Source organism: Diceros bicornis, chromosome 16 (assembly GCF_020826845.1).
Source record: "Diceros bicornis minor isolate mBicDic1 chromosome 16, mDicBic1.mat.cur, whole genome shotgun sequence".
Lineage (NCBI taxonomy): Eukaryota > Metazoa > Chordata > Mammalia > Perissodactyla > Rhinocerotidae > Diceros > Diceros bicornis.
This window is the reverse complement of record NC_080755.1, coordinates 8592717-8615784: the sequence shown is the minus strand read 5'-3', so window position 1 is coordinate 8615784 and position 23068 is coordinate 8592717. Positions and strand designations below refer to the sequence as shown.

At 45.9% G+C, this 23068-nt stretch overlaps 1 protein-coding gene across 1 annotated transcript in view; it reads left to right on the top strand.

Annotated features, from left to right (window-relative positions):
* The window catches only part of PIEZO2 (piezo type mechanosensitive ion channel component 2), a 190011-nt gene that overhangs the window by 36319 nt on the left and 130624 nt on the right, over window positions 1-23068 (top strand). Inside the window, exons 12-17 of the mRNA XM_058556541.1 lie at window positions 6825-6950; window positions 8347-8547; window positions 9187-9391; window positions 9510-9611; window positions 10714-10879; window positions 15073-15316. Coding sequence (XP_058412524.1) covers window positions 6825-6950; window positions 8347-8547; window positions 9187-9391; window positions 9510-9611; window positions 10714-10879; window positions 15073-15316 — 1044 coding nt within the window. The remainder of the gene's footprint in view (window positions 1-6824; window positions 6951-8346; window positions 8548-9186; window positions 9392-9509; window positions 9612-10713; window positions 10880-15072; window positions 15317-23068) is intronic.

Sequence of the window (23068 nt, the reverse complement as noted above, 5' to 3'; positions counted from 1 at the left end):
TGAATTAACCAAGTCTGATGTCCAGATGACTTCTGATGGCGTGAGGGTTGTGTTGCAGAGTTGTGAAGGCATATGAAGACAGTTTAATGATGGGAGTGGGCGTTAAATGAAGAGAAATGAGTGCTAGTAGGGCACGGAAAGTCCACTTTCGGCAGTCCATCCCAGAGTTCAGAAAGACAGAGAGAGAGAGGGTTAAGTGACACCACTCTCTACAAATCCTAAGCAAAAGGCAGACATGTATTTTTTTTAAATCATGCTTAATGAGCCTCAAGAATGTCTTGTTAATAGACTATCAAGTCAGTGAAGGATCGTGATCTGTTCATCCCATTACACCATTAGAAAAATGGCCTTCAATGGCATATGAGCAATTCCCTCTCTGTGATTCACACATTGTGCAAACTTTCAGAATTTTCATTCCTAATTCCAACTCTCTCCCCTATAACTTTAAAATGCATGTCAGAGACTCATGAATCAGAGAAATTCTGCTCCTGCTGCTACTAGCATCTGCCAGAATCCCATTGTTGTAAGATGGTTTCACCCCCAAGTGTATCCCCTAAAGTTTCATATGATGTCTTCCCACCCACAGGAGAAGTTTCCTCACCCAAGGGTGAGTTACTGCAGGATCCTCAGATCCCATCACCACCAAGGTCTCTCCCCTCTCTGCACTGACTTTGGACTCTGGGCCCCAGTCAACATGTTCACAGCTGATTCTTATTAATGTCCCTGGAGCACTGAGTGATCAGAACATGTGGGGCATAATTATAAAAATAACTTTATTTCAGGCCTCTACTGTCCTTTTAAAATGTATTCTATAGGGAAACTTTTCTCCATGCTCCTGAATGCAAAACACTTTCTGATTATTCCTAGAAAATGGAAAGTTCTCTGCTTACCTTAAATAGCAAGCAAAATCTTACTTTGTTAATTAAAATTGTCCGGCCACAGAAAAGAATCAAAACTCTGCTCTCTTACCCACGTGGAAGCATCTCCTCTTCTGGCTGCTTCTTTCTTTCTCCCACTTACATCCCTTCCCTGCCTCCCCTGCTCCAGTGAACTAACTTCTGTTACAGGCCTCTGGGCAGATGGGCAAGGTGGGGATGGGGGTATTCTGATTTGACTTGTGCTATCATAGGCTGGCCTCACCTTCTGGGTTGGCAGCCAATTAAACCTACCCTTTCTCTCATGGAGGCTCCTTTTTGGGGTCCCCCAACAACAGCTCTGGGGCTGTGACCCATTGCCCAGCCCCTGGTTTCCCAGCATCCACTCCTTCTGGACCCTTTCTGTAGGAGGCCCATCACCCTGGCAGGCAATCCCCTTGAGCGGCACTCAGAGCAGCGCCCAAAGCTCTCTCTTTCCCACAGCAGGTCCAAAGGCAGCATTCACACAGTCTCTGCCCTGCTCGAGCTCCTGGATACCAATGAAGCCACGCCCTGTGCTCTGCTGCCACAGCGGCCTCTCTGTCCTTGCCAGCTGGGTTTTCTGGGTAGAAGTTGTACATCAGCGCACAAACTCTGTGCCCACACTCCAAGGTACACACACTAAGATCTCTGAGTGGTCCTGCTTGAAGCTCCTCACTCGGGACTTTGGGTAGAGAATGTCACATCCCTTCCTCCCCACCCCATCGTCTTGAGGTGGGGACAGACAGAAATCTCTTCACACTCCCTCCTGTCATCCTCACTATCTTGACCCATTTATATCCTCCTGGAAGGCTTTAAATATCCCAAAATGTTTTCAGATTAACTGTTTTGAAATTTCTACCTGGTTGGCTAGCACCTCATTGTGGAATGTTACGTCTCCATCTCTTCTAACCAAGTGCTTCACGACACTTCTCTTGTCATGAACACCTTTCTCCGCTGAGTACAAGAGGGGAGGAGAAACAAGCACTGGCTCTTGTATATGTTCCTGTCAGGAGCCACATGCCAATCCAGAGTGTAATGTGAATTTGATCTGATTGTAGTAAAGGAGAGTGTGCAGCCATTTGCATCAGGGCGGCTGTGTTGCGCAGTTCCAGGGGCATTGTTCACCTGTGACCAGAGCCCCCAGGTTGTTCCCCTCTGAGGTCTAATTTATACCTGCAGGGCCTCTTCTGCTTTGAAGGCTTGACTCATCCCCGACTGGAGAAGCCCATCAGCAATGGCAGTTGCTACATGTATTTACCATTCATAGCTTTTTAATTTTGATTAATGCAAGAAATATCCTTTCTCAAAAATTGTGGATCAGTAAATGACAAAATGAGAACAAAGCAACATCCCCAGTTAAATCTTCAAGAGGTGTGGCCACAAGCTTTAGATTCAGACCATCCCTATCCAAGGCCCTCAGCAAAGGTGCTTGTTTTCACAAACTTTCAGGGTCATTTCTCCCACAAATAATAAACCTTTCCAAGGTTATCATCATGGGCATCTGAGGAAGAAGAGGCCACTGGGAAAGAATTTGTTACAGAAACCTTTCTCTTACATCGGCATGTCTTACTCAGAGCGACACCACTTTGGAATGACCTAGATTTAAAAGTATGTATGGGGCCGGCCCAGTGGCGTAGCGATTAGGTGTGTGTACTCCACTTCGGCGGCCTGGGGTTCGCATGTTCAGACCCCAGGCGCAGACCAACACACTGCTTGTCAAGCCATGCTGTGGCGCCATCCCGTATAAAGTAGAGGAAGATGGGCACGGATGTTAGCCCAGGGCCAATCTTCCTCAGCAAAAAGAGGAGGATTGGCAACAGATGTTAGCTCAGGGCTGATCTTCCTCACAAAAAATAAATAAATAACTAAAATTTTAAAAATTAAAAATATATATAACGTTCGCTTCTTCTTCTTTTATACGCAACTACATTTCTAATTTCAGAAGGTTCCTAGATAGCTCTGTGAGATCAGGTTATTCCTTGAGGTAGGCGGCCATGCGTTATTTCGTTTAGTAGCCTCAGAAACTCCCAGAGGGCTGGCCAATTGTAGAAGCTCAATAAATGTTAACTGACTGAAGGAAGGAAGTAAATAAAAGAACTTTGCAAGCCTGAGATTTCTCCTAGAAATTAGTTGCTGTTTCATTAATATTTCTGCTTTCACTCTCACTAAGCATTCATTTAGACTTTATCATGTACTTGCAATAAATTACAATTGACTAAATGCTTATACTGTGCCAGATGCTGGTGGGAAAGCATGAAAGAGAGACTTCCTGTCTCAGTTCGCAGTCTGATGGTCATGGCTGGTAAAGAAAACCAAAAGGCGCCTGAAGTGCTGGGCTCGAGGTGTCCCCGGGAGGCTCTGGGTGCACAGGGAGGGGCTCTCCTGCAGGTGGCTGCACCATACGGGTGATCATTGAGGCTGTGGGTGCTCTGAGGGAGGGAGGGAGGCCAGGGAGCCACAGTTCTCAGACAAAACGGTAGCTTCAAGTCTCCAAGTTTATGTCAGATAAAATGACAATTTATGTACAAGTGTTTTGTCAGGAAGGCTAAAAATTACTTCCCGAAATTCCTTGATAATAAGAATCACCTGGACACTTGTTCTATACGCGGATGACCAGTTATTTCCCTAGATATTCCGATGCATCAGGTATTGGTTGGGGCCCAGGTATTTGTCTCTTTTTTTAATGTACATTCCATGAGATTTCTATCATCAGCGAAATGACCTCATTAACCACGTTTGCACTGAACGAAGTATCACACTTCTCTGAGCCCCAGTCTTCCTATTTGCAGAATGATAAAAGGAAAAACACCCACCGCATGGAGGCTTTTCAGTCCTTATCTTACTTGATTCTCTCCGACATTGGATATCGGCCATCTGAGCGTTTGTGCCCAGATCAGCACACACTCCTGGTCCTTCTTTCCTTCTCATTCCTGTGCTGCTTCTCCTCCCGCCCCCTCCTCCTCAGGGCTCTTCAATTCTATCCATAGCCCTCTTCTGATTCTTGCCCTCCATGGGTGATCTCATCCTCCCTTGCGGTTTAGTTGCCATCCACATGCCATGGGTCAGAAGTCTGTGTCTTCCGTCCAGTCCTCGCTTTGGGCTCCAGATCTGACAACTGAACATGACCTCACTTCTTGTATGTCCCCAAAGCACCTTTACCTAAATATCTCTAAAACAGAGCTCCCTCCTCTACTTCATTTCCTTTTAGATCACTCTATAACAGATTCCCAGCTCTGCTGGAATGAGAAAATCCTTTCTCCTTCCAATATGTATTCCATCATGCAGCCAGAATCATCTTTCCAGAGTGTAAATATGATCATCGTAATCCTCTACTCGAAAACTTTCAACAGCTCTCTCTCATCCTCACAATCACGTGATATAAGACCCTCATCATCTGGCCTTGGACCACTTCGCCATTTCCATTTCCAGATGCCCTCACCACCTGGTGGATTTTGGAGTCCTCCAGATGGACTCAGATCACAGTGCTCTCATGTTGAACCTCAGCTGGCCAAGGATGTCCACCCCGTGCTCTCCCTTGCCTGTAAGGCCTTAGACCTGCAATTCCTTTGCCTGGCTCACTCCTGTTGGCACTTCAGGTCCTCTGGGCAATCTTCCCTAGCCCTGGATTAGATGATCAGCTGCGTGCTCCCCGCAACTTGGCTCACCCCAGGTAGGCTGGGCTCCATCATATTGTCACGGCTCTTTATGCAGTTCTCACTGGCCCTACCCTGAGTGTTTCTTAAGGGCAGGGATCTACTTGGGATGTTACCTTGAACCTAGTTTGGACTTAATAAAAGCTATTATCTTTTCTTCTCTTTCTCTATCACTCAAAAAATTGAAAGTTCTGTGTAAGTTTATTGTACTGTTTTTATACTCAATGCCTTAAATACATAATAAAAGAAATAACAAAGGGACTTAATTTCAGAATATCTTTAATAGGATTTGCTTTTTAACATCCCAATTAGCGTGACACTTGCCAATGACTGAGGAGGAGGAGTCACCCAGCTAATCAAAATATTTTGTTACAACATAACATTTATATGTTTGTGAGTGCCTTATAGTTTACAGGGCACTTCCACATACAATATTTCTTTTATCCTTAATTAATTCCATAAGACAGCTCTTACTACCCTAATATTTCAGCACTTAATTCTCACAGAGGTTCCTTGTCTTGGACAGCAGCAAGCAATTAAGCAGAAGCGTAGATAGGTAACAAATTGCAGAATTAAATCTTGTCCTGGAGTCTCCATATTTTGTGTTTTATAGTTTTGTAGGCCAAACAGGTAACCATATCTCTTACAGCCCACGGTGCGTAGCACGTGGTACATGTTCAATTTTATCAGTTGGGTGCGTGCTCTTATTTTCACCTGATAATATTAAATATTCCTAGGATATTATTTTAACAATATTCAGATATTTAAAAATATTTAGAATAAATGAGCATTTTCTATGGCAGAATAAGATGGTAGTGCTTCTATACCGTTCAGTGAACTATTAGCTACGGAGAACTGTTAGACATGAGCGGATGTCTCATTGGATTGATAAACACACACAGTCTAAACCTAGTTGAAGTCATTGCCTTCCCTCTTTGCACCTGCCCCGACTCCAGATCCTATCTCAGTAGTGGCACTGTCATCCTCTCAAGGCTCTGGCTCCCAAGCCGGAAACCTGGGAGGCACGCCCACTGTCTCCCTTATCAACCCCTACCTCCAAGCCAGTCACCAAATCCTGCTAATTTTACTTCCCATCTCCAACCCACGGCTCCCCCCATCTCTGCCCCACTGCCCTAGCTTGGGGCCCTGCAATAGCGCCTGGGCTATTGCAGCGCCTGGGAGCTGGTCCCCTGACCTCTGGTCTAACCCGCATTGTTGCACCTCCATTCTTCAGTGACACTTATCTAAATAAAATACCAATCTTTCCTTAAGACTTCCCAGTGTAAAGCCCTTCAGTGGCTCTCGATTTTCTGCAGAAGGGGTTCATGGCCCATGGCGTGGTTTAAAAAGAGTGCATCACAATATGGTGCATCTCCAGCCTCACATAGTGCCACAGTTCACTGCTACCAACTCCAGAATTTCGGGTTGTTGGGGATCACCTGTTCCCACCATGCTACCTCCTGCTTTTGCTCATACATCCTTTACCTGGAATGTACTTCTCACCTTTCTTGGCCTGGCTGACGTTATGCATCCTTCAAGGCTCAGCTCAGGCAACATTTCTTCCAGGAACTGCTTCCTGAAGCTCCAGATTGGGCCAAGGACCCTTCTGGCTATTCTCCCAGGAGCATGTTCACATCTCTAGTTTAGCCAATGCTACGTTATATTGACATCATCTGGTTATCTATCTGTCTGCCACAAAAGACCTATCTTAGTACGCCGCACTAGGGCAATGCCTCGCACATGCTAGGACCTCAACCAACCTTTGCTGAACTGAGCTGAATTGAATAAATCAAGTTGCCACATTTTGTGGATGTTATGCTGTGTTATGCATTTTTGTCCCCATTTCTGATTTTATGTTTTCAGGTGTCTCTGTTCAACTATGTATTTTTGATTTCTTGGGCTTTTGCTCTGCCATACGCCAAGCTACGCCGTCTGGCTTCAAGTGTCTGCACTGTCTGGACGTGTGTGATCATCGTCTGCAAAATGTTGTACCAGCTGCAAACCATTAAGCCTGAGAACTTTTCTGTTAACTGTTCCTTGGTGAGCCTCAGACGGGGGAATCTTCTTGACTGGCCTTTAGTGAAGTGAGGCAGATACTGGGGATCCTACCTCCCCAAGCACATTCTGTCTGGCCTTTAAGTCACCTGAGTCTCTTCTTGAGCTGAGAGTCCCCCTCCCTATCCCCCCGTGCCCCTTTGCTCAAAGCTGAAGGAGAATAATCTGAACTCTCCTAACCCATGGACCCATTTTTTACTCCCTTTTCTCTTCTTTTCAGCCAAATGAAAACCAAACGAATGTCCCCCTCCAGCAGTTGAACAAGTCGCTGCTCTACAACGCTCCTATTGACCCGACAGAGTGGGTCGGCCTGAGGAAGTCCTCCCCTTTGCTGGTGTACCTGAGGGTAAAGGCTTTGTCGAGCTTAGTTTGTGCCTCTGCGCGGTTCCTGTCTGCAGTCCTTTCCTTTGAGACCCCTGATATCACACTGGATAGGAACCTCACCTTCTTATGTAGCATTTGAAATCACCTTTGAAACAAATGACTAAATATTAAGATCAGTATCGCATTGTGCTGAAAAGAAATTGATCGAGTAGTTTGAGATTAATTGAATAAAGTACGACAAATATATTCACTGGCACATTATAGAACCATTAAAAGATTGAGGTAGATTGATAATGTCAGGCATTGAAAGATGCCCTAAATATATGGTTTAAAAAAAAAAACAGCAAATTTCAAAATACCATGCGTTGTAGGATCGTTTTTAGACACAGAGAAAAAATATTAAGTAAAATATTCCAAATGATCAGTAGTGATTATTTCTGAGAAGTAGGTGTAGCATTACAAGACATTTTTGCTATCTAAATTTTGTTTCTCTACAAATTTTAATAAAGGGCATATATTATGCTTAGAGGTAATCAAGTAAAGAGCATATCTTTGGAAAAAGAACTCTGCAAATAGTTGTAACAAACGTAATAAAAGCAATATACTTCAGATTTTCCACATTTTACTTTGATGGATAATCTGAGCAGTCTTAATAATATTATGCTGACACTACAATTAAAAATAAAACATTTATACTCAACATCAGGAATTTTAAAATGTACTAAGCATCTCATCTTTCTCTGTGTAACTTTCTAGTTTTTTCTCATACGGCAGATATCACTTGTAATGTACAAATAGTTTCTACCATAAAGAGCTGTTATGAGGATGAAACAAACTTATATTTGAAAAGGATGATTAGAATAATGTCTGGCACATATGGTTCCATAAATGTTAACTATTTTATTATTATTATCCTCACTATTATTGTTATTATTTTATCGTCATCAGTATGCTTCTCAATCTACTGCTCTCTAGCCAGATTTTGGAGGTGTACAAAAATTTCCCCACTAACTCAGATCCCACTCCTCCAGCTTAGTCTGTTTCCCTGGGGGCCATGTAGAAGTGTTTCGTGGTTCTAGTTGCAAATAAGGCTGACCCACCCTCCCAAGGTAACGGGACACTGCTGCCTGGTACAGGAATAGTAAGGTGCGTCACCAGTCTTTTGCCTAGAGATTCCAGATCCTATTATCATGGAAACGATCCTGACTTGCATAATGGAGATAACTCCACCCTTGTTACCTGAAAACAGAGAAAGTGAACATTGAATTCAAGGCTATATTTTATAGAGGTGGGATTTTATAAAGCTTTGTCCTTTTAGACATCAAGAATGGAATAAAATGATTTATTATGAGGATTGCTTAAAATTACCAGATCATAAAGCATTTGGCTTCACACAACTGTGTTTTCTTGCTTTGTAGAATAATCTCCTGATGCTGGCCATTCTGGCCTTTGAGGTTACAATTTACCGCCATCAGGAATACTACCGAGGTCGAAACAATCTCACGGCCCCTGTGTCTAAAACCATCTTTCATGACATCACAAGACTCCATCTAGATGATGGACTTATTAATTGTGCCAAATATTTCATAAATTACTTCTTCTACAAGTTTGGTCTAGAGGTAAGTTTCCTTGCTGATGTGTTTTCTTTCTCTCTTCTGTGAAAATTCCAGTAGCAGCCTTGGGCAGACGGCCACTGGAGCTTCATTGCACATCTCCATGCCACGATTTCTGTCTCCTCAGGATCAGCGGGAGGAGATCCCTGAGGGGTTAACCTGGCCTGGCTGAAAATTTTCCAAGACAAATGCCATTGCCCCTGCTGTGCAGTAGTGGACTTGGTCCCTCTGCATCTCTGTGCTCTTACAGATGAATGGATATTACTTGTCATTTTAGCTGGTTTCTTATTAAGAATAAAATGTTATTAATCTTCTTTCTGTTTTATGCATTCTGAAAGTGTAACCTTAGCCAAAATGGTCTGTTTGGACATGAAATGGTGTGGTGGAGCCTGTCCCTTAACAGAATGTATTTGGAACAGTGATGTTTCATGAGGAGATCATAGCTGTAGCTCTCGTCACCATTTGGAGTGGTTCTTAGTAACAGTGAATAGTCATTTGTACAGTATTTCTGTCTTCGCAGTGAAAGACACCCAAAAGAGGCAAGCCTTGGTGAACATGTCCAGAGACCTACCCTCAGGGCTGACAGCTGACCCCACTCCCCTTCCCTGACACCCAATTTTTGTGCCTCTTTTCCTCCTTACACAGACCTGTTTCCTAATGTCAGTTAACGTCATTGGGCAGCGAATGGACTTCTATGCCATGATTCACGCCTGCTGGTTGATCGCTGTCTTGTATCGACGCAGAAGGAAAGCCATTGCAGAGATCTGGCCCAAGTACTGCTGCTTCCTGGCCTGCATCCTCACGTTCCAGTACCTCATCTGCATCGGCATCCCTCCGGCTCCTTGCAGAGGTGAGCGGGCCTTGCCAGGAGCCAGCTGCACTTACCACCAGCCCCTCCGGAGTGGGTGGGTGAGCGAAGGGCAGTGGAGAGGTATTGATCTTCGTCTCCACCACTTCCCTCCCTGCAGATTACCCGTGGAGATTCAAGGGTGCCAGCTTCAACGACAACATCATTAAGTGGCTGTACTTCCCAGACTTCATTGTGCGGCCCAACCCAGTGTTCCTCATCTGTGAGTGCTGCAGCCCCAGGGCCACGGAGCGCTGCTGTTTGGTGTTGCATTTGCTAATTCGTCTTGTGTGTTATGCATTAGTGCCTTTGCTTCTTCACCGCACTTGCTAACCATGTGAAGGCTTATCTCAATGCATTAGTATCACAAGTCGTTAATGGCTTCTTCTTGCTCTATTATGTTTGCAAAATTAATAAATAAACATTGAAATACCATATTCACTTTCATAATTTCACCTCCCAACACACACGCCCACCCGCCACCCCCCCCACCCCCCACAGTCTTCTAGAAAGTAGGCTGGACAGGCAGGCCTTGTATTTTGTGAAGCAGTTGTTTCTGGTTGCCACTACAGACGACCAAATCTACGGAGAAGACTGTGTTGGCGAGGAAAATGCTGCCCGAATTACAGATGCTCTAGAGCTGGGCTGCAGCCCCCAGCCCTTCCGAGGGCAGGCTGATGATCCAAAGGTTGGAGCAGCCCTCCTAAGACGACAGGGAGTGCCAGGTGCTCTGAAAACCAAGGAGTGATTGTGCTGAACATTCAGGTTTAATTTAAAGAACAACGAAGCCACTTGGTGCTAGAGGCTGCCAGCCCAGCTGGTGGAGGGCCTGTTCTGGGCAGTCGGCCACGAGAACAGCTGCGCCAGACTTCTCCTCCACTCCCACAAATCGGCCCACCATCTTCGTCTGCCCTCAGCAAGCCTTCACTGTGGTTTCTGCTCTGGGAAGAGGCTTTGGTGGGGAAAGTGCTCAAATGGCCTCCTCAGAAATTTGGTGGGAGATAAATGCAGATAAACGTGATCATATAAGCAAATCCTGGAGACTAGTAATTACACCTGATACTTTCACTCACCACTGTGCAGATAGAATCCAGGGGCTCTCCTGCTGGGAGCACCCGATGTCCGTGGTCCCTCCTGCGTCACCCATGGTGGGGAAGGTGGACTTGGCCCCAACATTGGAATCCAGGAAGAATTACACTATGAACTTAGGGAACACGACTCACCTAGGAGTTGGGGAGCAGCTGAGACCATGTTGGGACTCTTTCTCATATTATGTAAACCCAGAAGATGAAGGTGGTTTAATTCTCTTATTTCTGTCTTGCCAGATGACTTCATGCTGCTTCTGTGTGCCTCCTTACAAAGGCAAATTTTTGAGGATGAAAATAAGGCTGCAGTGCGAATCATGGCAGGAGACAATGTTGAGATTTGCATGAACCTTGACGCGGCCTCCTTCAGCCAACATAACCCTGTTCCAGACTTCATTCACTGCAGGTAACAACAGCCGCATGGGTTTCAAAGCCATTTTGGTGTGTGCATTTCACTTACAATATAGACCTCTACTTCCACTTTCTCTCTGCTATTCTTGGGAAATTGATCAGCTACTTGTATACATGAAGCTAATAAATGTAGACAGGTAAATCAGTACTCTAAGAGCTGAGACTCTGAATTATAGTTCTGCTTCTGTTTGTTTTAGCATTAACCAATTTTTTTTTTTTAGCCTCAGTTTTCCTCCTCTTCTTCATACACAAACTGACTTCTGCACATAATACTGCTTCCTGGCACTCCAGCAGAGATCCCTCACCTTTGCCCTCTGTCTCTCATCTTTATCTTCTGTCCCTCCTCCTCATCCCCTGTCCCTCCTCCTCATCCCCTGTCCCTCTCCTTATCCCCTATCCCTCCTCCTCATCCCCTATCCCTCCTCCTCATCCCCTGTCCCTCCTCCTCATCCCCTGTCCCTCCTCCTCATCCCCTGTCCCTCCTCCTCATCCCCTGTCCCTCTCCTCATCCCCTATCCCTCCTCCTCATCCCCTGTCCCTCCTCCTCATCCCCTGTCCCTCCTCCTCATCCCCTGTCCCTCTCCTCATCCCCTGTCCCTGCCCTCATCCCCTGTCCCTCCCCTCATCCCCTATCCCTCCTCCTCATCCCCGTCCCTCCTCCTCATCCCCTGTCCCTCCTCCTCATCCCCTGTCCCTCTCCTCATCCCCTGTCCCTCTCCTCATCCCCTATCCCTCCTCCTCATCCCCTGTCCCTCCTCCTCATCCCCTGTCCCTCCTCCTCATCACCTGTCCCTCTCCTCATCCCCTGTCCCTGCCCTCATCCCCTGTCCCTCCCCTCATCCCCATCCCTCCTCCTCATCCCCTGTCCCTCCTCCTCATCCCCTGTCCCTCCTCCTCATCCCCTGTCCCTCTCCTCATCCCCTCTCCCTCCTCCTCATCCCCTCTCCCTCCTCCTCATCCCCTCTCCCTCCTCCTCATCCCCTGTCCCCTTCCTCATCCCCTGTCCCTCCCCTCATCCTCTGTCCCTCTTCCTCTTCCCCTGTCCCTCCCCTCATCGTCTGTTCCTCATCCTCTGTCACTCCTCCTCATCCCCTGTCCCTCCTCCTCATCCCCTGTCCCTCCCCTCATCCTCTGTTCCTCATCCCCTGTCCCTCCTCCTCATCCCCTGTCCCTCCCCTCATCCCCTGTCCCTCTCCTCATCCCCGTCCCTCTCCTCATCCCCTGTCCCTCCCCTCATCCCCTGTCCCTCCTCCTCACCCCCGTCCCTCCTTCTTGTCCCCATATTCAGTGGACACCGAGGAGGACCAGTCACCACAGCCCGCCCTGTGTTGGCACACTCTCCAGCAGTGTCCGCTCTGTGGCCATGTGTGGGCTCCCTTTGTCGCACCTTTTCTGCCCTCCACTGCCCTCTGCAGTCTAGTGACAGCTGATCTTGGCAGCCTGGTTATCTCCTCCTCAGAGTTCATGTTTAAACCAAACTACATTTCTCGCTGTGCATTCTTTCTGAGTTCTCTGGGTTCCCAAGTCCTTGTAGGTTTTTCGCCGGAGGCCCACTTCGTGGAGGGCAGTCCCGTCTGCCTCTCTAGTCAGCTCTTCAGTCCTGTAGTGCCTTTAAGACTCAAGTCAACCACCGCAGTAGGAGTCTGACAAATGGGTGTGATTTATTATGCCTCCTTTACTAACTGTATGTCTTCGGACTAATTATGAAACCTCTCTGATCCTCACTAGTTAGCATCCATCCTCCAGTACTGCTGTGGGGATCCAGTGAGCAGCTGCACATTTGTGCACAGTGTGGACATGGCTGTTTCATACAAGCCAGTGCGACTCTCCACACCTGAAATTCGCTCTGCATCTCTGACCTCCTGGAGTATGGTGTTGCACGGTGTTGGTATTTTAAGAACCTGTCTTATCCCCCACTCTAAGGTACACGCCACCTAGGGCAGAGTCTACTTCTCACTTATGTTTGCACTTGTCCCCATTCCCCACACGTATACATCGTTTTGGCCTCCAGCGCACATCAGAGTGTTAGTAGCCGGCAGTCGTAGGGGCTCACTCTATGCAGGCTGGGTTTTGGCCACTTTACGTGGATGCAGCATTTCACCCCAGTGACCGCCCTCTGAGTGGGGATGTTATCCTCCCACCTTCGTGTATGAGGAAACTGAGCACGGGTTTGAACCCAGTCGCTCCAGCTCCAAAGACTGCACGTGTAAGCACAACGTGCCTCTTGGCAGCGTGAGAAACTCCGTTTGTGCTGAGTAAATCAGTCAGTGAATTTGCTTTAAAATGCTGAGCTGTGTAACTTGAAGATTCTCTTGATGACTAAAGGACCACACTAAACACTAATATGCAACAAGACTTCCCTTTTTGCCTCTTCTCTGTGGTGCGAAGAGAAAAATCAGTCCAGCTCACTCTTTTCCCTAAAGTAAAGGGAAAAAAAATACGTACTCAACCCTGACTGTACGAATGGGAAACCTAAATATCCACTGTAAAGCTTTTTTGCCTCACTGATTTCTAAAGCTGTATCTTTTTTTTAATTGAATTATTTCAGATTTGTTTCTCAATTAGGACTGCCAGAGAAGTGGCCCCCTCAGAGAGTAACCTGTGAACTACCACAGTCGTGAGCAGGAAGCTAGTGGCCACTGTGCTGTCCCACACTCCCTCTCTGCGCTGCGCACTCCTGGGCAGCTCAGGGAAGCAGCCGGAGCACCAGCAGTTCAGGGGCCTCTGGACCTGAGGACACGCCCCCAGTGCTCACTCATCTGCTCAGGGGCCTTAGGCTCCTCTTCAGAGCAGGTTACTAGTTTTCCATGTTATTCTCACAAGTAAAGCTTTATGATTTCTGAACCTGACGCAGGTTAAGTGCTAAGGAGTCAGGGCCAGGGCTCCAGAGCAGGTATTAACAACTGCAGGCAAGGAAGGGAAATTTGTAGAAAGTGCACAGTGCACTTTCTATATGGGCTCGCACGCACACATACACACATACTCAAAAATGCCAGCAGCCCGATTTCACTGACTTCAAACCACACACACGTCCCGATATGACAACTGGACTGAATCACTAGCTCTGCTGTCATGATCCTGGGATGCTGAGCAGTACTGACATTTTGTTCACTCTCCTTTGTGTGTGAAGTCAGGGAAGGGTGTGATATATTTTAGAAAAGAATTTTGTAAAAACGTTTAAAAGTGTTGAGTATTTTACTCTAAAAAGAGTCAAGTTCAAAGGTTCGCTTGTCTGACAGTGTACCTTTAAGGCACAACTCCCTTCCCAATGATACTGGATAGTGTAGTGCATGTTTTATCAAGAGGTTACAAAATAGCTCATTAGTCAAATAACACCCAGAATTGGTGGTTCTCCTATACTTCTCCCCAACCCTGGGAGGAGGAACAATCAAAGCAAAATCTCCAAAACAAAGAAGCTCTAATTAAGTAAATACAGATGAGACTTGGCCTGTGGGCTATGGGTACAACTCCCACCAGGGGGCAGTGACCAGGGGAAACTCCCTGCAGACTGAATGCTGCCTCACCTTCCGCCTTCTCAGCAAGGTCATAGGGGAGGAATGGCTCCCAAAAAAAAAGAATCTTGACTCCACCCAGGGACCAGGGACGTGCAAAGACGGGGTGTTAGAGCTTAAAAGCACCCCCGACACACACACTGTGACTGCATCTGCTTTGTCAGAGTTACTTCTCATCTCCAGGGAGAGATTTCATCTCTAGTAACCTTTGTGTGTAACAGGGATTTGTTTTAATCTATTCATTTCTAGTTCATCGAGAGGAATCCATTCTTCACATTCTCTTGCTCCAGGAGGCATCTGTATCTTAGAATTCCCTTCGCCATACAATTATTCATGCCTTCTGTAGAAAAACAGAGGATTTTCCAGTGCTCAAGTAGTAGGCAGAAAATGTTGCTGTTTGTGGGAAATTTGGGCCAAGTACGCTGATAACAAATGTGCACACGGTCTTTTCACAAACTTACCTACTCGGCCATGACTGGCTAGGTAAGGATTTCCTATAGACCAGGCAGTGTTGAATGAGAGATGGACACAGAGCTCACAGTACAACTTGTGTCATGCTTTCATAGAGAATCAAATGTGTAGTTTGAATTGTTTCCCTATTAAAGGAGGATCTCCTGACTCAGTATTTTTGTTTGTATGTGCTGTTGTCCTCTGATGGTTCAGTTTTGTCTTCCAGATCATACTTAGACATGTCCAAAGTAATCATCTTCAGCTACCTCTTCTGGTTCGTGCTCACGATCATCTTCATCACCGGGACCACCAGGATCAGCATCTTTTGCATGGGTTACTTGGTGGCCTGCTTCTATTTCCTGCTCTTTGGGGGCGATTTGCTATTGAAACCCATCAGGAGCATCCTGCGCTATTGGGACTGGCTGATTGCATACAACGTTTTTGTGATTACAATGAAAAACATACTATCAGTAAGTGGCTCCCACCGTACAACGCATTTGTGGTTTCAGCGCGAGAGTAAACAGTCCATTCAGTGGTTATTAAAAGCCCATTGCCCATCACACTGCTCTCTTAAAAGCCCTAAATAAGATGCTGCAAACTCAGAATTCAAATGGCCATTCATTACTCTTTGTCTTGCCGTTTTCAGCAGAATCCTGTTTGCTCATTTCTACCATCTCAAGGTCACATGACAAGAGGATGTGTATTTGTAGAAATAAATTCTAAAGTGTAGTTATTTATTGAAATCCTATCCCTTCTGAGGAATAATTTGTCATCACTCATTCTTTGTGCTACAAAATGGCCCTTTTACAAGTTGATTCAGTCATTGAATCTCTTCAAAGTCATACCATGTTGGCTGAAAGCAACTCTCTTACCTAGAAAGAGCTGTGGAAGTATAAGATAAAATGAGCATGTTCTCTGTAACACTGTGTGGTCTGGGGATTGATGTGGAATACACTGTTGAATGCACGGATGTTTTATGTACCTGTGAGATATGGCAGACACAGAGGAAACAGCTTCCCGGTTGCCTCTGAGCACAGGCACCCTGATCAGGGCAGAGCTGAGGCAACAGAGGGTTGAGGCAAAGCACAACCCCCTCCGCTACTCTGGCTGCTCTGCTCTTAGATTCCCATGTTCCAGGACACAGCTTTTTCTCTGACCTGGGAGGTAGCTCAAACTGCCTACTATCATCCCAGAGTCACATAAAATCTTTTGGGCCACAAGGACACCATTTAAGTTATTTATTGTTTCAGGATATTAAACCACTTTTCATGAGCTGAAGGAGTTAATCCAATTGTAGCTGGCCCTAACTTAGTTAGTCCTTGTGCCCGCTACTCACAGGCTATAAGTGGTAGTGCATTAGGAGCACAGAGATGTAATGATTTCCTGCCTCTCCCCTTCCGAGCTACTTAGAGATAAGCTCACCAGGCAATTCAACTGTGAAAGCATTTGATTTTTTTTCCTTGGCACATCCATTGATGCATTTAGAGGCCTTGGAAAATCAAGTCTATGTAACCATGAATATGTATTTGAATAATTTATTTTGTCTACAGTCAATTGAAATGTTAATTTTCTAGTTGATAGTAAAAGTGACTTTTATTCATCATTTTACCCCACCAATATTTATTTACATTCAGGATAGTATTGAAAGTTGTTGGAGAGAGTGTGAGATAGCACAACAGAATACCATTTCCTTCTAAAGTCAGCCTGATGGTGAAGAATCCATTGCCAGAAGCTGATCCCTACAGCCATTCCTGGAAAATGTGTGGCTACAAAGTCCGTTCATTCATTTTGTAAACCTATATTGCAGAACTGTTCTTTGCCAGGCAGTTTTATATCTTAAAGATCTAGAGATAAATAGAACCCAGATTTTACTCTCAAGGAACTCTTCATTCTAAAAGGGAAGATAGACCTACTTATAAATAATTATAATGTGATCTGTGAATGCTAATTATCACAACATTTTAGGAAAACAAAACAAAACAAAACAAAAGAGTACCTAATATCATGCCTGATGAGTTGGGAACAGGCTTCTTGGAGGCAATGCCATTTGAACCCATCAGAGACTAGAAAGATAGACTCAGGAGTGTCCAGGGAGACAAAGTGGGAGTATATCCCCAACCTAGAGAACCTGAACCAAAGCCTGGCCATGTAGGACTGAGATATTAGTTCAGAAATCATGTTCTGATGTGTGGAGGTACTCATGCTGGCTGACTACTGATTTGGGAGCAAATCCTAATTATATTCTCCTAGTTCACATGTTCCCAGGAAATAAACACAAGCCAGCCATCACCTTTCTGTGTTGGCTTGCAATGATCAATGTTTGTTTAAACTTTTCCCCTCTCAGGTTGTGAACTTAGCATAACTATGACAAGAAATCATTGTTATGAGACAACCACGTGCAAATCATAAAGAAGATTTCTTTACCCAGAGAATTGGCCAAAAAAAAAGCCTCAAAACACATACTCTGTTCTTATTCCAAGTGTATCATGCAGCTTATGTTTGTGGTGATCTCCTGGCAGTAGCATAGGTTTACTATGTTTGACTTGTGAGAAAGTGACTAAGCAATCAAATTCCTGGGGCTCAAGGTCATGTGTTCGCTATCACAGAGTTCAGCTTGTTCCTACAATAGTCCAGGATTTCCTCTTTGAAAAGAGGGGTAGTCCCAGTGCAGAAAACATCACGCTAAAGCTCCTCCTTTGCTCACTGGGTTTGATTTCCCCCAGGAAACGATGATTCTCCTGAAGCATCAATTGCACTGCCTCATGGTAACTGAAATTTTAGGTGCTGTTGGCATCTTCCGCAGTCATTGGCACTGAGACTTGGTGAATTCTTGCACATGGTGGGATCACAAGACATCAGCCTCTTTCTCTGAGTGCAGAGTTTCAGGATTTGCCTTTCCCATTTGTTTTTCAGATAGGAGCATGTGGATACATTGAAAAATTGGTTCAAAATAGTTGCTGGTTGATCCAAGCTTTCAGCCTGGCCTGCACAGTCAAAGGCTATAAAATGCGTAAGTATGGAAAGCAAATTTGGGAGTGGGCGGACAGAGAAGGAAGGACAGTCATATTGCTCCAGTTTAAAAATTGGGCCAAAGCACATAAAGAAAAGAGAAGAAAGTGGCGTTCAATTCTCTCTCTGCACAGAGGCTGTGAGATTGTATTGCACTGTGAAACTGCTGCCCGTAACATGAAGTGTCTCTACTCGAGGCATCTTTGATCATCCTCTAGAAACTTCCCAAACCCTGGCAGGCCTGGGGATTGGGTGTGGCCTCTAGTAACTCCCTGAACTTTTTTGAGCTACGGTTGGAAAGGGTTAGAGAAACCCAGTCAAGCCTGTGGTTGTTGCAGTTAGAATCTTGGGTCATCAAAGTAATTCTGACTTCCAGGCCGTTGTCTCCTCAGGAAGCTCAGAGAACTTCAAACTCAGGACAATAATGGGGAGGAGCACCAGGGTCTTTGTAGTTAGACTCTCCCCGGAACAGAGGCAGAAGTCCCATTCCCATCCCTCTGCCTCAGAACCCAGGGCAACACCACACATGGTTCTCCACGGTGCCCAGAATGGGGGCAACTTGAACATGACACTTTCCTCACTGTGGCTTCCAATCCAGACTACGCTTTGCCCAGGAAGAAGAGTCACTGGGAATTTGTCTTGACTTAGGATCAGATGTGCTTCTTGTAATAGACCATACTGCGTTACCGGCTCTGCTGGTTACTGCTGGGGAGAGCCCGTTCCCAGAAGGGGTGATTTTTTTTTGTACCAGCGCATTTGTTCTGGCACTGGGATGTACTGACATTATTTCTCCACAGCCCTTGTTGAGGGGAAAGGGCTCCTTCCTCCCTAAGAGAAAGAAATACTCAGGAGCCCTCCCTGACAAAGAGGCCCCGCTGTACCTTGCATTATCAAGAGTTCACTTTGTGGTCAGCCTTATGAATCAGTGTTGATATTGGATTTGAAGTGTGTGGCCTCGATTGTAAATAAATCCACTCAGGAGTGAGTCGATGCATAAGAATGTTGCTCTGATGCCTGTGTGACCTCCCAAATCTGATCATTCTACAGATTTTATAAAATAACAGTGAAAATGGATGTTAATTTTTTTCTACTTTTTTGCCCCAGCTGATGACGACTCCTCCTGTAAACTGCCCAGTGGTGAAGCAGGAATTATCTGGGACAGCATATGTTTTGCCTTCCTCCTGCTGCAAAGAAGAGTTTTCATGAGTTACTATTTTCTACATGTCGTGGCAGATATAAAAGCTTCACAGATCCTGGCATCAAGGTGGGTCAGGCCAGGGAATCACGTGGTTTCTCTGAAGAAACCTGTCTGGAAGTAATGCTGTACTGTGCTTTCTGAGCTCGCTTGTAGAACCCACAAGAAATTAAGAAATTCCTTCCAAGAAAATCAATCCAAGACGGCTTTAGCCTACAGCCTTTAAAATCAAAAATAGAAAAGTACAAGAAAGTCCGTGGAGCCGAGTCACAGTTTACAGGAATTGGGACACTCTGGAAGGTCAGAATGCCTGGTGGTCTAGAGCCCTCAGTGTGGACCCCTCATGAGGAGGTGCTGGTTCTGACCTCAGTCAGAACAGCAACATAGGCCATGTTGGGCTGCCGTCTGGTCCCTCTGCCCCTCCCTGCCTCTATTTTAAGAAGAAACTCTTGAAAATAGATAAAACATAACTACCTATTATTCCTTGGGTCTCAGATGAGGAGTGTGTTACTGCAGCCTCGTTCTAAACCCTTCTTACTTGTCTTTCCTTCCCCTTCCCCTCCTCTCACTCTATTTTTCCCCAACGACCTGATTTTCTCTTCTCGGGGACACTGGCACTACTGGATTACTACCTTTCTCCAGTTTTTGCCCCTGATCCTGTAGGTTCAAAGGAAAAGACCAGGAAGACTATGAGGAGGACTAAGTGTTAAAGGGAATGCCATTGAGAGAGGGGTGGTCAGTGGCCAGGTGCGTGATCCCCTAGACTGCAGGGCGCCTCTGAGAGACACTGACCTTGCCTAGATCCCAGCCTAGATCCCATCGGATCCATGGTGCTAACGAACCTGATAAACATTAGGTTGTATCATATGAAATTGCCAATATCTATCATTTTGAATTGTAGTTTAAACAAATACATCTGTGTTTATACCACCAGTGTTCCTGGAGCCTATTCTCTTTCCCTGTCAGGATGCACAAAATACTTATTTTAAAAGTCCATTTATATGGGGGCAATTCCCAGCCTTTGTAAATTAGCTTTGAGCCAGATAGAAAGAGGACCTAGCAGGGGACCTACGTTTAATGCGAGGAGACTTGTGGCACCCTTGGCCCTCACTATGTAGATGAACAGTGACTTCATTTTATGTACACCATTGGCCCTGGAATTTACCATTATAATTGTTTTACCAATATCTGGGACATCATTTTCAGAGCAGAGCGCAATGTCTCGTCCTGTGCCAATAGTAACCTTATTTGCTTGTACATATCAGCTGGTATTTCACTGGTAAATGCATCTTTTTTGCTTCCCCTAAACGTTTGGTGCTTAGGGATCCAGGCCATAATCAGAAGCCAGTATCTTGTTCTCAAAGTTGTCACAATTATTTAGAAAGCATATTCTTCCTATTATAGAAAGTGATGGCTTTGGTTCAGAGTACAGCTCATGCCTGTCAAAGAAAAGCCCTGTCTAATAAGCACTGAACTCACAATGGACTTTCTGAAGAATAGACATTCATTCATTCATCCCTTTACTCACTGCCTACTGTGCTACAAGGACGTGGATGCTTGCCCTGCCCTCACAGAGCTTACAGACTGGTAGGGAGATAAACACCCCAATAAGCAGTCGTAATCCAGTGCAGCTAGTGTGATGGGAGGAGACGTTCGGGAAGCTGTGGGGTTATATCAAGGGCAGACAGCCAACAGCGGGGGCAGGAACCAAGGCAGCCTTCAATTCTGGGCTGCCATCTGAGGGGTGACTAAGAGGTAGAGGAGGGAGGTAGGGGAAGCAGCCTGAGTGAAGTTACTGAGGGAAGTTTTCACTGAGGAATCGTGAGAAGCTCAGAGTGGCCGAAACACGGAAGTCTGAAGATGAAGATTGTGAGTAGTGAGAAATAAGCTGAAGAGGTAAGGAGAGGCCAGATTATCAGGGGCCTCATAAGCCATGTTTATGACTTTAGAAGTAATCCCATAGACAATAGGAAGGCATTGATGTGTTCAAACAAGGGAGTGAGGTGGCTGTATTTGCATTTCAGAAGCTCACTCTGCTTGTGGTGTAGAGCATATGTTAGGTATATAAGGAGGACTGTAGGCAGAGGGACCAGTTAGGTGGCTGCTCTGATGATCCAGGATACAGATAATAGCTAGGACCAAGATGGGATAAATTAGAAAGATATTAAGAGGTAAAATTGGCACAACTGGAAAGTTGATTGGAAGGAAGGGAGATGGTGATGGAAAGGGAAGAGTAGAGGATGATGTGCCCAGGATTCTGGCTTAAGCAAGTGGTGGTGCCAATCCTAAATGTAGAGAACCTATGGAGCTGCAGACCGGGAGGGAAGACCAACTGCTGTGGGGCAGTTGTAGGTCTCGTGGGTGTGTGAAGTTCACCCCACTGGGAAGTGTGGGGGAAGTGCAGCGGGCAGCTGAGTGGACAGATGGAGATGTGAATAGGCTTGAGTGTCGTCATTACACACACGGTATTGGAGCAGGTGAGTGGTTGGAGCTGCCTGGGAAGAATGTGGAGAATGAGAAGAGGACCCTGGGGAGTGTTCACATTGAAGAGATGGGCAGAGAAGACCAGGGACTCTGAGCCAGAAATGAAGAAGGGAAACTGAAAGAGCAGGTGCCGTCGCAGCCTGAGGAAGGCTGTTTGAAAGCAGAAGCTCAGCAGACGGGACATCTGAAGACAAGACTGGAGGTTGAAGAGTGCAGTCAGCGACCTCAGCAGCTGGGGGTCAGAGCCATACACCGATGAGCTGAGGTTGAAGTGAAAGACTTGGAGATGCGATAGCAAGATATTTGCTGTGCAGGGGCAGGGATGTAAGGCTGTACATAGAAAACTGCGGGCTGTGCATGGGTTCTTTTTCTAAGATTAGTAAGACCTGAGCATGTTTGCCTCTTGTAAGCGGGATTCAGTAGCAGTGCAAAGGTTGAAATGCAGGAAGAGAGGAATAAATGGAAGGATGGAGTCCGTCAGGCTGTGGGTGGGGAGGGACCTGAGCATGGGCAGACATCAGCAGAAGGATGTCACCTCTTCACTGTCACTGCAGGAAATGGTGTCCAGGGGTTAGGTGGCAGGAAGTTGGGCAAATTATTGCCTCATGACTTAGGTTTTCTGGGAAGTAGGAAGCTGGGTCATTTACCAGGAGTGAAAAGCCCTTGACAGATTTCGAGATTTGAGAAAAGTGTAGGGAGATTGAAATAGTACTGTAGAGAAGCAGAAGAATTTCCCCTGAGTGTGGGGAGCAGTTAATAATCTGCCCAGTCCTGCGTTCTCTGCACCGCTCACATAGCCCATCTGAGCACGCGACTGGCGCACCATTGGGTTCCTACAGGCTTGGGATTTGCCAAGCAGATGGGACCAGATGACAATGCGACAGAGTTGAAGATATTAAGAGAGGTTGATGAGATCTTTGGGGACCCTTATGTTGGCCTGAAAAGTGAGGAAGAACAGAAGGGAGCGAAGGATAGGAAGAAGAGAATCCCACAGCTGGGCTCGAACTCCAACTTTGCATATTCCCTTAAGGAAGCCCCAGCTCACTCCATACCCTTTTCTGCATACTGAGTAGAAAACCAATCTGAACTCACTCCTTGCAAATGTCGCCTCAGGGGACAACTATAAAAAGGTCGGGTGAGTGACACTTTGCTGAAGTATAACATTCTACCAGATGGGTTTGCAGAGATGCAAGGCCTTGAATGTCATAGAAAACACAGACCATTTTCTCTTTACTGACCTCCCAGGGGGAGGCTGCACCTTGTTCCTCTTCTGGAAGAGGCTTTGAGACAGGGCCTTGCAACGCCCACTCCAGCCGGGAGACTCCATGTTTCCCATCCCTCCGTATTCATGCTCAGGGGAAGGTGAGTGACAATGACAGAAATACTGATTTGTTCTGTGTTTCCAATTTTCCTTCAGAGGGGCTGAACTTTTCCAGGCCACAATTGTGAAAGCTGTAAAGGCCAGAATTGAGGAAGAGAAAAAGTCAATGGACCAGCTGAAGAGGCAGTAAGGATGCTTTGTGTTGCTCTGTTT